The 14,208-nt window shown below is 40.5% G+C and overlaps 1 protein-coding gene across 6 annotated transcripts in view; it reads right to left on the reverse strand.

The window, feature by feature from the left end:
* Csmd1 (CUB and Sushi multiple domains 1) overlaps positions 1-14,208 on the reverse strand; it is a 1,620,113-nt gene that overhangs the window by 242,500 nt on the left and 1,363,405 nt on the right. For all 6 annotated transcript variants that reach the window (XM_031339198.1, XM_031339200.1, XM_031339199.1 and 3 more), the window contains 2 exons: positions 7,192-7,383; positions 6,178-6,304 (listed from right to left, as the gene is read on the reverse strand). In XM_031339198.1, coding sequence (XP_031195058.1) covers positions 6,178-6,304; positions 7,192-7,383 — 319 coding nt within the window. The remainder of the gene's footprint in view (positions 1-6,177; positions 6,305-7,191; positions 7,384-14,208) is intronic.

Raw genomic sequence — 14,208 nt, forward strand, 5'->3', positions numbered from 1 at the left:
AAAAAAAAAAAAAAAAAAAAAAAGAAAAAAAAAATGTGTGTGCCCTAGTCTTTTAGGTATGTAAAATTAAATTTTAATGAGTAACATATAATGCTCTGCTCTGAGTATAACAAGAGAGATGCACAATGATACAGCCAGACAACAAGTTCTTGAAACTTTACAGGGTCAAACAAGGAGTTGGAGCAGGGTTCGGCAGGACTGTCCAGGAGGTATTGGTTATTGAAGGGACAGAGAAGTCTATCCAAAGGAAGACGCTCTGGGCAGGACCAATCATGGAGAACGAAAGTAAGTGTGTGGGGGTGTTGCTTATAAAAAATTTAACACAGAGCCCTTGGGTGAATCCTAACTCGAGCCCCTCCCCTGCCCTTGATGGCTCATTTTTTTCCACCCTGTGGCTGATTCTTCTCCATCCCTGCTTGAGATCTCTGTCAGGTTCATACTTTGACAGACCTTGTGATCTCCAACTCTTCCTCTTTCTCAGTGACCCTTTTCTCTTCAGCTGTCACTCCACTGTCCTTTCACGTTCTTACTCTCTTGCTGGGTCATTTTTCCATGATGTACAGTTCTTTCGTCTGTCCTGTTGAATAGACATGATGGTTCCCTAGATAAACCTCAAGAGCCCTGTGACACAAGGTAGATTGAAATGTTCTGGGCTCATCTGCTGCCTGCTATAAAGACACTATAATGCAATAAACTGAGAGAGACCAAAGTCATAAATAAACCATTTTTCTCTTTAAAAGTCTACATTATGATAATGTTGATAATGTTATGACTGTAATGTTAATAGTGTGTAAGCCTGTCAAGAATTCTCTTCAACTGGACCACCAAGCACAATTTCCCGTGGACAATCAGGAATAGCAAAACAATCAAAGAGATCTCTCTGAACTACCACTGAAGATGGTCAAGTCAAAGACACAGTGTACACTTGGGTGATGCAGAGTATAGCCCTTGGTCCGCTTTACTGGTATCCATACCTTGCCATTGTTATTGTATAAATCGCAGTCATGCTCTCAGCACTGAAGCGCATGCAGTATCCTAGAGAAACATTAGTCCGCAACTCTTAATAGGACCAAATTCGCTACAGTGCTTTGTTATTAGACTTTTAATTAAACCCAGACCAGGTAATTATAACATAATGTTAAACTTATAAACAAAAGTCTCTGCATAACTCCCCAGTGGGATGAAAAAGATTCACGAGGGGTAGGAAAGTAGGGAGGGAGGGCCAGCTAACCTATAATATGTACTATAATCTATAGTGGAAGTGCACTACACCTCAGCTAACACAGTCCCATACACACCATGAAAAATGTTAGTTACAATCTTTTTCAGAAAAAAAATAGTTCATGATGGCCATATTAACATTTTTTCTCACATTTCTTGACAAAACAGCATCCAAGAATGGTCTGGGCCTCCAGGGATTCAAAAGAGACCTAGCTACAACTATCTTAGCAAATGAGACCACCCTCATACCGTTTCCACATGCAACTGCTCATTGATATTTAGACGATGGAAACCATCTCTATTTAAAAGTCATAGCATGAATGGACAGCAATGCTTCCTCTTGTTGTAGGACAAACTGTACTGCATTTACTGGTAATTTTCAGGTAGAAAATGTAGGCTATATTTACTATGTCTCCAGTGTAATTACTGAGGCTTGTTAAACTCCCAGCAAAAGTTAAAACCAAGATCAGCTTATGTTCTATGTGTATAGTGAAATTTTTAAAAAGTACAATATGTAATTTTAGTTATTTTCCAAGCCATCATTTTCAAAAGTCAATCCTGTTTTCTGAAATGAGTTACTTCATCAAAATTTTGGGTAGGTGAGTTGAATATCAATTGAGTAAATTATTTACAAAGGCTTATGCCTCTCTCTAAGCTTTTTATTGTTTAATTTCTTTGAATTAAAAAGTTGTGATGACAGGAGAAAATTTCCTAAACAGAATATCAATGGGTCAAGCACTAAGGTCAAGAATTAATAAATGGGACTTCATGAAACTGAAAAGTTTTTGTAAGGCAAATAACACTGTCAATAGGGCAAAATGACAGCCTACACATCAGGAAAAGATTTTCTCTAACCCTAAATCTGACAGAGGGCTAATGTCCAAAATATTAGACTCCAAAAATCAAATAATATAATCAAAAAATAGAGAACAGAACTAAACATAGAATTCTCAACAGAGGAATCTCAAATGGCTGAGAAGCACTTAAAGAAATGTTCAACATCCTTAGTCATCAGGAAAATAGAAAACAAAATGATCCTGAGATACCAATCAGAATGGCTAAGGTAATAATCTCAAGTGACAGAACATGCTAGTGAGGACGTGGAAAAAGAGGAACACTACACCATTGCTGGTGGGATTGGAACCTAGTAAAATCACTCTGGAATCAATCCAGTTTCTCAGAAAATTGAAAATGGTTCTAACCTGAAGACTCAGCTATACTGCTCCTGGGCATATACCCAAAAGATGCTCCACCATACCCCAAGGACATGTGTTCCACTATGTTCAGAGCAACTTTATTTGCAATAGACAGAAACTGGAAGCAAAACAGATATGCCTCAACTTAAGAACAGATATAGAAAATGTGGTACATTTACACAATGGAATGCTATTCAGCTATTAAAAACAGAGACACCGTGAACTTTGCAGGCAAATGAATGGAACTAGAAAATATCATCCTGAGTGCAGTAACCCAGACCCCAAAGGACAGGGCATGCATGATAATATACTCACTGATAAGTGGCTATTAGCCAAAATGTTCAGAATATCCATAATATAACCCATAGACTGTAAGAAGTTAAACAAGTAAGGCCCAAGTGAGAATGCTATATCCCACTTAGAAGGGGGAACAAAATAATCATGGGAAGCTGATAGAGGGAATGATCTGGGTAGGATAGGGGAGGGTGAGAGGAATAATGGGTTAGGATTAGACATGGGGAGAGACAGGAGAGCCCAAAGGGCGAGGAGAGTGAATGGAAATATATAGTTGCTGGGGTTGAAGGTGGGGATGGGGTTGGATTCTCTAGGAAGCCCCAGAGGGGAGGGATAAGTGAGGCCCTTACCAGTCAATGCAGGTGACCTTAGCTGAAATGCCCAACAGTGGGGATATGGAACCTGAAGAGACTACCTCCAGTAGCCAGACAGGACTCCCAGTAGAGTGATGGGAAAACCAAAACTTTTGAACCAAATTGATCCTGTCTAAAAGAAATTCAGGGACAAAGATGGAGCAGAAACTGAAGGAATGGCTGACCAGTGACCAGCCTGTTTTGAGACCCATCCTTTCTGCAAACACCAAAATTCTTACACTTAATATTAATGATGCTATGATGTGCTTGAGATAGGAGCCTCACATAATAGTCCTCTAAGAGGCTCTTCCCAGCAGTTGACTGAGGCAGATGCAGATGCCTACAGACAAACTTTGGACAGAGGTCAACAACCCCTATGGAAGAGTTACAGAAATAATTGAAAGCCCTCAAGGAAATGGCATATCCATGAAAAGACAAAGTGTCAGCTAATCTGAACTAGGAACTCACAGAGACTGATTCACCAATCACAGGGCATACACTTGCTGGTCTGAGGTCCCAAGCACATATGTAGAAGAGATCTGCCTTGTCTAGCCTCAGTGGGAGACGATGTGCCTAATCCTGCAGAGACTTGATGCACCAGGGTAGTGGGGATACCCAGAGATGGGGCTGCCTTCTTAGAGGCTGAAGGATGATGAGGGACTGGAGGGGGCAGCATTTTGGAATGCAAATAAATAAATAAATAAATAAATAAATAAATAAATTTTTAAAAGTTCTGCTGATATATTTGAAAATGCTTTCACGGGGAGGTGTGGTCTCAGAATGTTCTAAAATAGTATAGATTTGTAATCGTTGCCTCTAGGTTGAGGACTAGAAGAGCATGGGCTGGGGAGACGTTCAGTCAATGATGTGTTTCCATGCCAGCATGAGGATCTGAGCTTGATCCTTAGAACCTACATAAAAAAAAATCTGAGGATGGTAGCACGCCCTTCTGGAGTTCTCTAGCCAGCTTGCTTAGCCCAATTGGTGAGCTCTGGACAGTGAAGGACACTGATTTAGGAAAATTAAACCAAAAGAAACAACAATATCAACAAAACCCAACCAACCAGATAACCAAAGAACAAATAGAAGATAGAAAAGTTGATGAATAGTCCCTCGGAATAACACTCAAGCTTTATGTTGGGCCTCTATGCACATCTGTACCCTTTTCACCATGCACACACAAAATAAAATAAAATAAAATAAAGTAAAATTTCTATACTTATTAATTTTACATAATACCATCCTTTGCTGATTCCCTCTCTTTTTTCTTGTTAATACTTAATGAAGGCTTACATTCCCCTTCAGGTTTGACCCAACAGCTGCTTTCATTCAGGGGAGACATTGCCCTTTCTCATACAGGAAAACAAAGCACTGGGGAATTCCAAGAGGCATAAGCATTGAAGTCCTCCAATGAGTTCTCCGCAATGATGGATGTTTTCTACTTAGAGTCAGAAGAGTGACTTCTGTATCACTGCAGGCAGGTGTACTCAAAGATTTCATATTTACTTAGATGTTACTCAGTGAACAAGTGGCTTTATTGATTCTGCTGCTCAAATTCACCTTGGAACTCTCCTGATACACCAGTCATTTATCTTGATTAAGCATACATTAAAATTTAAATGAGCTATAAGGCAGTTATGTATGCTCTTGTTAGCATGTAGCAAGGGACAAAATAATAGGCTTTATGATAACATTTTTCTATATCTTCAGAAGGTGCCTGGACCTTTGATCCCCATCATCAGCAAGTATCCATCCTCATTATGAAGTTCCCCTTCTCACTCTGAGTCTTCTACCCTCTCTCTCTCTCTCTCCCTCTCTCTCTGTCTCTCTCTCTTTCTCTCTCTCTCTCCTTTCTCTCCCTTCTTTCCCTCTGCTCAGCTTTAAGTCCTCTTTCTTGCTCCTCTTACATGGTGAGGACCTGATGTGAGGTCAGTGGATCCCTATATGGAGCTATGGTCAAGAACTTAACAACACAATTGCTTTCTGCATGATGTGCTGAGCTTGGGCAGATGATCCATCAGAACTTTAACAATACTGATATTTGTGGGTAGGAAACTCACCAAGAACTTATGTCTTAGTCAGGGTTTTACTGCTGTGAACAGATACCATGACCAAGGCAACTCTTATAAAGAACAACATTTAATTTTAGCTGGGTTATAGGTTCAGAGTTCAGTCCTTCATCATCATCAGGGCAGCATCTGGGCAGGCAGAACTGAGAGTTCTGCATCTTCATCTGAAGGCTGCTAGTGGAAGACTGACTTCCAGGTAGCTAAGGTAAGGGTCTTAAGCCCATGCCTACAGTGTCACATCTACTTCAACAAGGCCACACCTTTTAATAGTGCCACTCCCTTGGCCAAGCATATACAAACCATCACAACTTATGATTGTAACAAGAAGCCTGGTTTCAACATTTCTGTGTTCTTCAGCTTTTCACAATTCCATTTTATCAGTCTATCGATAAGTTGGCATTTTTTTGTTTAACTTCTCCCAGGATCGCAGGCCAATTCCTGTTTTGTTTGTTTGTTGTTTTGTTTTGTTTTATCCTTCAATTTTCTTTTATTAATGGGGGTAGGAACTGAACTGATGTCTTCACACCTGGAACCCTGGCTAGTCTCTGAATCTGGCTTTGGCACATGGGTTACCAGCTAATGTGAAGTAAGCAGAAGACACAATTTGTCCTTTCTTACAGCTAAGACTACTCTACTGTATCTCATTGTGCAGGAAGAGAACCCAGAGAGGGTTTCTGGACTTCTTGGATCACATAGCTGAGGCAGAATGATGGAGGATGGCTATTGAAGTTCAGCTCAGCAAAGCTCATGCACACTTTAAAAACACCCAGGCAACCCACAGAATTCGTACGCAGTGTTGACGGTACTGAGTTACACAGCATAGCTCGTTGTCAGACACGGGTTCTTCCCCTTATCATAGCCAGCCAAACATACAATTACAGTGACAGAGAAAAGCATGTGAGAAAAAGGTTAGCCACAGCTGAATGTTTTCTTCTTAAGCTCACAGGTTTTAATCATATAGTCCATGGCCTACTGGTTCTTTTTCGAGGACATGGAACAGACAGACCTCCCACTGTCAAATGATTGATATCACATAGCAAGTACCTGATGGTCTTTCCAGGATCAGCCTCTATGGTCCAAGTGCAATGAAGGTTGTTGTCATATGGTGCGGGGTAGCCAGGAGACAGTATGCGCCCTGATGTGGCTGCATGGACAAGACCACCACATTCGGCTGCAAAAGACAAGAGAGGGGACATCTACATGGGTATCTGCCTGCCTGAATTCCTGTTTAGTTTTGCATGCAAACCCTTGTATGCCTGTATTAATTAATAGACGAGGAATCAATCCCCTGCCCATCATTTCTCTTTTCCTTCTTCCCATGCTAAACTGGGACAGATATCCCAAATCTATCACAGCTGAGCATGCAAATATTAGCACTCTCTTGCCCTAGTTCTAGTGACAACCATACATGCAGCCAACACTCCGAAGTATAGGCTGTCTATTCGTTATTCCTAGAATGTGCACACATTTGGACACATATCTTGGGATCTGATGTAGAGGACTGTCCTCCCAGCCACAATGCTGCAGGAGATTGGTCAGAACTACTCACAAAAGATTATCATCTTTGGCATGTTGACTGATGCCTCACAGGAGGTATAGCAGGGAGAGTCATGACCCTCACCTGAGTAGCCACCCCTCCCCACAACCAGTTGTATACAATTCTGCCCCAATTATTTATCACCTTGTGGTCTCGTGGAAGGGCTAGAGTAGGTAGGTAGGGAAGAACTAGGTGTGGGGGCCTCCATCTACAGGCCATGAGGGAGTTACCATGCATTCTCAGTACACACTTTGCCCTGTGACTGCTTTAAGGCCACCCATGTTACTTCTCACACAATGCTTTATGAATAAGCCTGATAAATTCCTTGATTCCGAGAGCAAACTATGATGGAAATGAATGAACTCTTGACAAGAGGGGTAGATCTTGATATGTCTACCTTGGGATGTGCAATCCCCTAGTGAGAACCCTGCCTTTCCCCAGGAACTTCTACCAAGCCACATATAGCATGAACTCTTTGAACTGGTTCTTGATAAGAGTCTGACCCAGCATTACCGACTCACCCACACAGGAAGGCATAGGTTTGTCCCACACCCTGCGGTCCCCACTCAGGCAGGTCAGGGTACTGCTGCCATGCATTGCATAGCCTGGGTTGCAGCTGTAGAGAACCACAGTGTCTGTGAAGTGGCCATCATCTCGGATCCTGTAGCCATAGTTAGGAATGCCTGGATCCTCACATTTCACTAGGTCAAAACCTAGAGGAAGAAAGGAACAAGTGAATCAACTCAAGAGAGGATGCACATCAGCCTTTAAATGAGAGACCTTCTGGTGTTGGAAGAAAAGGACACAGGTGTACTTCCAAAGGGGGGAAAAGAATTATGGGTCTTGGTAAGATCCAAGAGTGAATGGCATTGTTCTAAAGAGTGTGGCTACCATCAGACTCTCTATTTCCTGCCTCACAAGGGTTCTGTGTTTCCACCATCCCATCCACACCTCTGGTCAGCATGCTGCTTTCTCCAGCTCAAAGTTCCTTACAGCCATAAACTCATAGCCTCCACATGTAGCTCCTGTTCGACTCAGACATCTCCAGGGAGGGTGTAGAAGAGATGCTCTCTCTGTCTCGAGAGAGCATTGTGCAGGAAACTCACAGCAAGAACTCACAGAAGTCTGAATCACAGCATCCACCTCCTGACACTTTCCCTTCCTCCAAGATCTCATACACTATATGAATTAAAAATGTGTCCTTAGCACTTGGGAAATAACTCAGTCTGTTGGTTAAGTGTTTGCCTTGGAAGCACAAGAGTTGAGTCTGGATCCTCGGTAACTACATAAAGTGCCTGCTACAGTGGGAGACAAAAAGCAGTAGGATCCATGAAGCTCGATAGCCAGTCACTGAGTTCCAGGTTCAGTGACAGACCTTGTCTACAAAAGTAAGATGGAGAGCAACTGAGGAAGACACCCATCATCAACCTCTCACCTTCACACACATAACCCATCAAGTCACTCCTGCTTTTCCAAACTGGGTCTTAGGAGCTCCAACCTGCTATGATTATGTAGCCTGGTCTAGAGCCACCTGAGGACCTCAGCAGCTCAGACTCCAGAAGGAATCACAGATACATCTTACCATGGATTCTTAAATGAGTAGATGACTGAAATGGAGATTTAGCCACTGTGGTTCTGAACTGTACATCATTTTCACAGCAGGTAGTATTTTAGGGCTGTCTATGGAGACAGCTTTACACTAACATATTTCTCTGCAGATCAGGATGCAAATTCAGTGATTATAAAAAGCAGAGCTAGAAAGTTTGTGGAGCCATGTGGTCTGTTTGCTTCCATTCCTATGTAACCTTTCTTTGCTAAATTAGATTAAATTTGAAAATGGATGTGCGACGTTCCACACTGTTTGCCTGTCAAGCTTGCAAGCCTTTGAGGAGAATCACTCTTTACATTTGCAATCTGGTTTTACTCCAGGGAGCTTTAAATAAGCAAGCCTAAGTCTTGCTCCTTTGTAGATGGAATGGAAAGGGAGGGAAGCACAGGCTGCTGCTCCTTTCTTGGGCAGCACCACAGCTTTCTTTTGCAAAGTTCCCTGCTCTATAGCATCAGACTTCACTGGCCACAGAGACACTGTCCACACAGTAACTTTCCTCTGTTTTCAAATGCTAACCATGTAAGAAAACAGGAAAGCAAGAGCCAGAGCAGAAGCACCTGTCACGTTAGTGCAAAGAGGGACAGTGTGAACTGGCACAATTCAGTGTGGGAGTAAGGAAAGGGTCTCAGTTGTGCTCAGTTCTGGGGCTTTGCAAATTATACTGTCTCAGTAAAATATAGGAGCCTTGTGCAGCACGTGAGCAAGTCCTCCTGGGCCCTGGTGCTGCATCCGGCCTGAGTGACGACATACGCCTGCATCTTTCTGATGCAGTTGCATATGACTTTTGAATTTGAAAGGGATGTCATCTGAACTGGACTTCATAATGCAATCCTATCCAGGCCTTGGGTCAACAGGAGACAGAATGATCAGCTAGGTTGCAATAACTTTACACCTCCAGGGAGGTTCCAATGGTGAGGGCAAACATTGTCTCATCTTCTTAAAATGAGTATGCTTAGTACCATCCCAGGGAGACATACACTGGGAAATCCATTAAACAGAAAAAGTCTAGGCAGAAAAATCATAAACACCATGAAGAAAATATTGAGCCTTGTCAGTGCTATTATATAAGGACCCCGAACCAACTAAAGCATCCAGTTAGTGTGATAATTTGTACACAATAGTCCACCCAGGTCTTGTCATTGAGGGACCCAACTGCAGGCCATTTAGATACTCTCCATGGCCACAGTCTACAAATATCTAAAGTTCACCTTCCATTATCCAAAAGTTCAATTGCTGAGAGCAGCTAGAATTCAGATATTGTAAGTTCATAAGAATGCCACATGTGGATCCATACTCGGGATATGTACAGGTCAAAAACACTCAGTTGGGTTTCTATAACAGTCTGTTGATAAGATTAAGCAAACTAGGAGTTTGATCAGGTTTTTAAAATGTATACATGCTTGGAATCTTTGAAAATTGCCTGTTCAGTGCAATGTTCTCCATCACAGTTGGTATAGGGTAAGGTTTCCATTCCACTGATGCATGTCAAGTAATTGTGTGTGCACACGCGCGCACACACACACACACACACACACACTTTAGGAGAGATGAGAATGTACACACAAAAATGGTCACAGAGGCCATCCAGTTTCACAATAAATCATGTCTTCCTTTACTGTGGATGTGTGCTTGCATTTATGGAAGAAGAGCATCAATGCTGTTCGGAGTTCAGTGAATGGTTTCAGTATTACATAGTCACCACTGCCCAGATGGTCCATGGATGTAAGTGTCTATGATATTATTTAGAACATGCATCCTTTAGGCTGAGCAAATATGTCTTTGTGGGACCAAATCTTCTAGGTCCACAAGGATTTTTATTCCACAATGACCTTAGAAGAACATTTTCTTCTCTTCTAATGGCTTGAAGCCTTTATTTGAAGCAAGGAAAAAGAAAGCATTAAAAAGAAGAGAGAAAGAGAGAGAGAGAAAGAGAGAGAGAGAGAGAGAGAGAGAGAGAGAGAGAGAGAGAGAGAGAGAGAGAGAGAGAGAGAGAGAGAGAGAGAGACATATCAGTAAAATATCAACTGAATTTGATGTGGAGCAAGGTTTTAAATAATTATGTTTAGTGCCTTTTTTTATCACTTAGTCGAGAAATTTGTTTGGGCTACATGTCAGGCTAAGCAAGGAAGGAAGCTGTTTATTGATGAGGGGGAACATCATCAGGAAGACAGTCAGTCTTCCTTCCTTGGCTATGTGTTATTTCCTGTACCTTTATTATTTGTTCCAAAGGTTACAAGAAATCTGTTGCCTCATGAAAGCCCTGCACTCAATTCTTCACACCTCTAGGCTTACCTAATTCTTCTGTGATATACATCCTTGCACTCAGGGAGGTGGGGTAGTATTTGGCCATTCTAGAACTCATTTGTCCAATTGTCAGTGCACCAAAGAGAGCTTTGTTCTTCTAAATTTCTAATGCCTTGCTAATTGAAACAGTTACAGAAGAAATCAGAAACACTTCTACCTAAGAGATGCATAGAACGTGACCTTGGTTGATATTTTAGTGGGGTGAGAGGAAGGTATATTATCTTCCAGAGATAAGTCTGTGTGTCCTTTGTATCACAAAGAAGCTTAGTCACAAGCCATGAAACAAGGTAGTGGTTGTGTGGATACTCAGGGTTTGACCAGAGTCTGCCTAGGTCTCCAGGCTTAGATCTATCTATCTCTTTAGACACCAGAGCCCTGTGTCTGATTCTCGGAGTGTCCAGGAATGCAGGTCTACAATGATGCAGGAAGATTAATCAACACCATCTGCTCCGAGAATAATCTAACACTACTTTCAAAATTGATAAAGGGATTGAGTTTATTTATAACTTCAGAAGTCTAGGATTATTCTACAACATTCTAGGATGCTAAATCTTCACTGTTTTAGGAATTTTTTTTACTACAACTTATTCTTTTAATTCCAAGTTACTAGAAGACACTTTATTTGAATCTACAAAAATATTTCTATGAAAAAGAGACATCTCTGATATAATGTGAAGTTAAAAAGATTTCAAAATAGTTTATATGAAGGCCACTAAACAATAATAGCTTAAAAATGCTGACAAGTCACATCATCTAAGGTGAAGCCACAGGCTGCCAGGGACAGGATAAATACTGCCTGTATGTTTTCTTTATGCCATGGGAACTCTGAAAAAAATAAATCAAGTTATTTGTGTCAAAACATTATGAGGAGCTATATTCTATGCCTGGATATTTAGTCACTTTGCTTCTGTCTGTCTTCTAGAGTTTACTTCATAAGTCATTGGTGCAGCAAGAACTCAGTGTGTTCTAGTCAAACAAAATCCAAGCATGAACTATATTAAAATTACTCCCCAATGTCTTTTGCAATGATTTTGGATTGCGATATTCCTTACACTACCTCTTTCCTAAGACATGTCTTTCTCTTACATCGCTTCCAAGTCTAATGAGTGAAGGAAACCGGCCCGCAGTTTCACTTCATACTGTGGGTTATTCACGAACTGGGGAAGTCGAGATTCTGTGGAAATAAGCGGGTTAGAAGAGACAAGGAAGCGACACCAAGAAAGAATGCTTATCAAGGTGTAATCTTTACTTAGTGAAACGGGATATTTATACTTGAGGCAAAACAGTCATGTCTTTTAGCACATAAGTGAGAACAGGAATCGAGCATATCAAAGCGAGGACTCCAGGCAGGAGGGCGGATCAAAGTTTTAGTCCATTTTGAATACTGGGCTCCCGGTTCTGGCTTAATCCCTAGCTGGCTCCAGACCCCTGGTAAGCCGAGCCGAGCTGCTGTCTCGAGCGTTCATTGAGACCCCTCAATGTGGTCAGCAGGACCAGTACAAATGAGGATTTAGTGATTTCCTAAATAAAACTTTACATGTATCCCTCTATGCAGTAAGGACCCGTACTGTGGTATTATTAACTCTGGCTATGTGTCCCAGAAGATGTTCCTTTTCTGTTCAGTGAGCTGCAGAACTGGGTTAGAACTGTCACCTGTGGGTCCCTATTATCTTCTCCTGGAAGTAACTAAAACCATCAGACACTTATGGCAAACCACTACCTCACAGTTTTACATAAGGCATTTGGAAGTGGACAATGTTCTTGCCTTGGCAAAATAATAATTTTCTTAGTAATCTGTAAAAGCTTACTGCCTCTAATATATGGACAATGATGTCACACATCTGCTTCAGAAAGGAGAATACTAAAAACAACCTAAGCATCCATTTTGTTAACTCTAGTAGCAGCCTCATGAAATAAAAGAGAGGTCAATATGGGGTTATTGCTTAAACTAATTTTTGTGACTTACTTGAGAAGGAGATTTAATTAATATTGAACTTCTTGAAGTGGTTAATTGATCAGTGTTTTAAAATACAACTCATAAGAATAAAATTCTCTACATGCAATTTTTGCACTGGTTTGAAAATATCGAGTTATAAATCTGAGTCATTTCTTGGTCATGGCTACTATAGGTTTTCATTGATTTATAAGGTAAGTTATTTTGTCATTGATTGATTTCATTTACCCCATATATTAAGTATTTTTCAACACATTATCTTTTAACATTACTTTTATTATTTTTTGATGTGAGACCTCTGGGTCAAGAAATTAAAAATTTTCAGTAAAATAACAAGAGTAATTAGGATATACTCAAATGGAAATGTGAGTTCCCTGAACTCTGCGGAGAGACAAGAAAGCCAAGAAGTCTATAATGAAGGTCAGATAGTGAAATGCTTCCTGATACCCCTAAAAGCACCCAGTGCATTTTATCAATTAACTCATAGCTGTGCAATGAAAATACACTAATATTTTTATTCACTAATACTAAAGCAATTTTTCAGGCATTGCTGATGGAGCAGATTAATGTTTCTATCACCACCCTAGAGAAGACCTTAGAGATGTAGATTGTCAGCAATGACCACCACCCTTAAAAAACATTTGCAAAAATAATGTTGTTAATGAAGCTATGTTGAGATGGTTTCACTACTGGCTCTGATGTAGAAGACGTTAGGGAACAGTCTGAAGTTCAGAAAGGCACACTCTTGTGGTCAGGGAACAAGGACAATGGCAGCACTGGCTGACATGACTCTCACTGAGGCTGGACTGCTGATAATTGATTTCTTATACCCATTTTGCCCTCAGCTTCCTGATGTGATTTATTAAGAATTGCTTATGAGTAGATATGCATTTTGAGAATTTAAGGTAGATATGACAGTTTTTTTATACAAAAGTTTAGATTTGTGATTCTTTTAAAATTCTTACCAGATTACTTCTTTCTTTGTAACTCAAATTGCTGCCTGCCTGCTGGCTGAGAAAATTAACTTGCTCACTTACATTTTGTTAATCTATAGCAAGGTGGTTAAGAACGTATGTGGGGTTTTGAGAATAATTTGTTTTATTTTTACCTGTTACTACATAATGTTATATCATGTAAAGGTAACATATGAAAACATGGTTATTTTCATAGTCATTCACTAGAAGAAAACTAAAATGTAACCACATTGTAATTGTATACTGCTTGAAAATATTTTGCTGGGATATATAAGTTATGGAAGAAAGAATAAAGTAAGGTATGGTATGGTAAGGTATGGTGTGGTGTGGCTAGAACATTGTCTCTCCCATATATTAACTATGTATGTATGTATGTATGTATGTATGTATGTGTGAATGTATATATTTATATATGTATAAAGTATTCCAGTGTAGGGGAATGCCAGGGGCAGGAAGAGGGAGAGGGTGGTTTGGTGATTTTTTTCTTTTTTCTTTTGGAGGGGAAACCAGAAAAGGAGATATCATTTGACATGTAAATAAAGAAAATATCTAATAAAAAAATAAAGTTTGTGTTAATGGGGATTGAAACATTATTCCTTCCATCCACCAGTTGTGTGTATTTATGTATATATGTGTGGAATATTTGGAGTCTGCTTGCTGGAGCTTTGCTCTAATCATTCTATGTGTGAATATGTAT

This window comes from Mastomys coucha, unplaced genomic scaffold, assembly GCF_008632895.1.
Source record: "Mastomys coucha isolate ucsf_1 unplaced genomic scaffold, UCSF_Mcou_1 pScaffold22, whole genome shotgun sequence".
Classification (NCBI taxonomy): domain Eukaryota; kingdom Metazoa; phylum Chordata; class Mammalia; order Rodentia; family Muridae; genus Mastomys; species Mastomys coucha.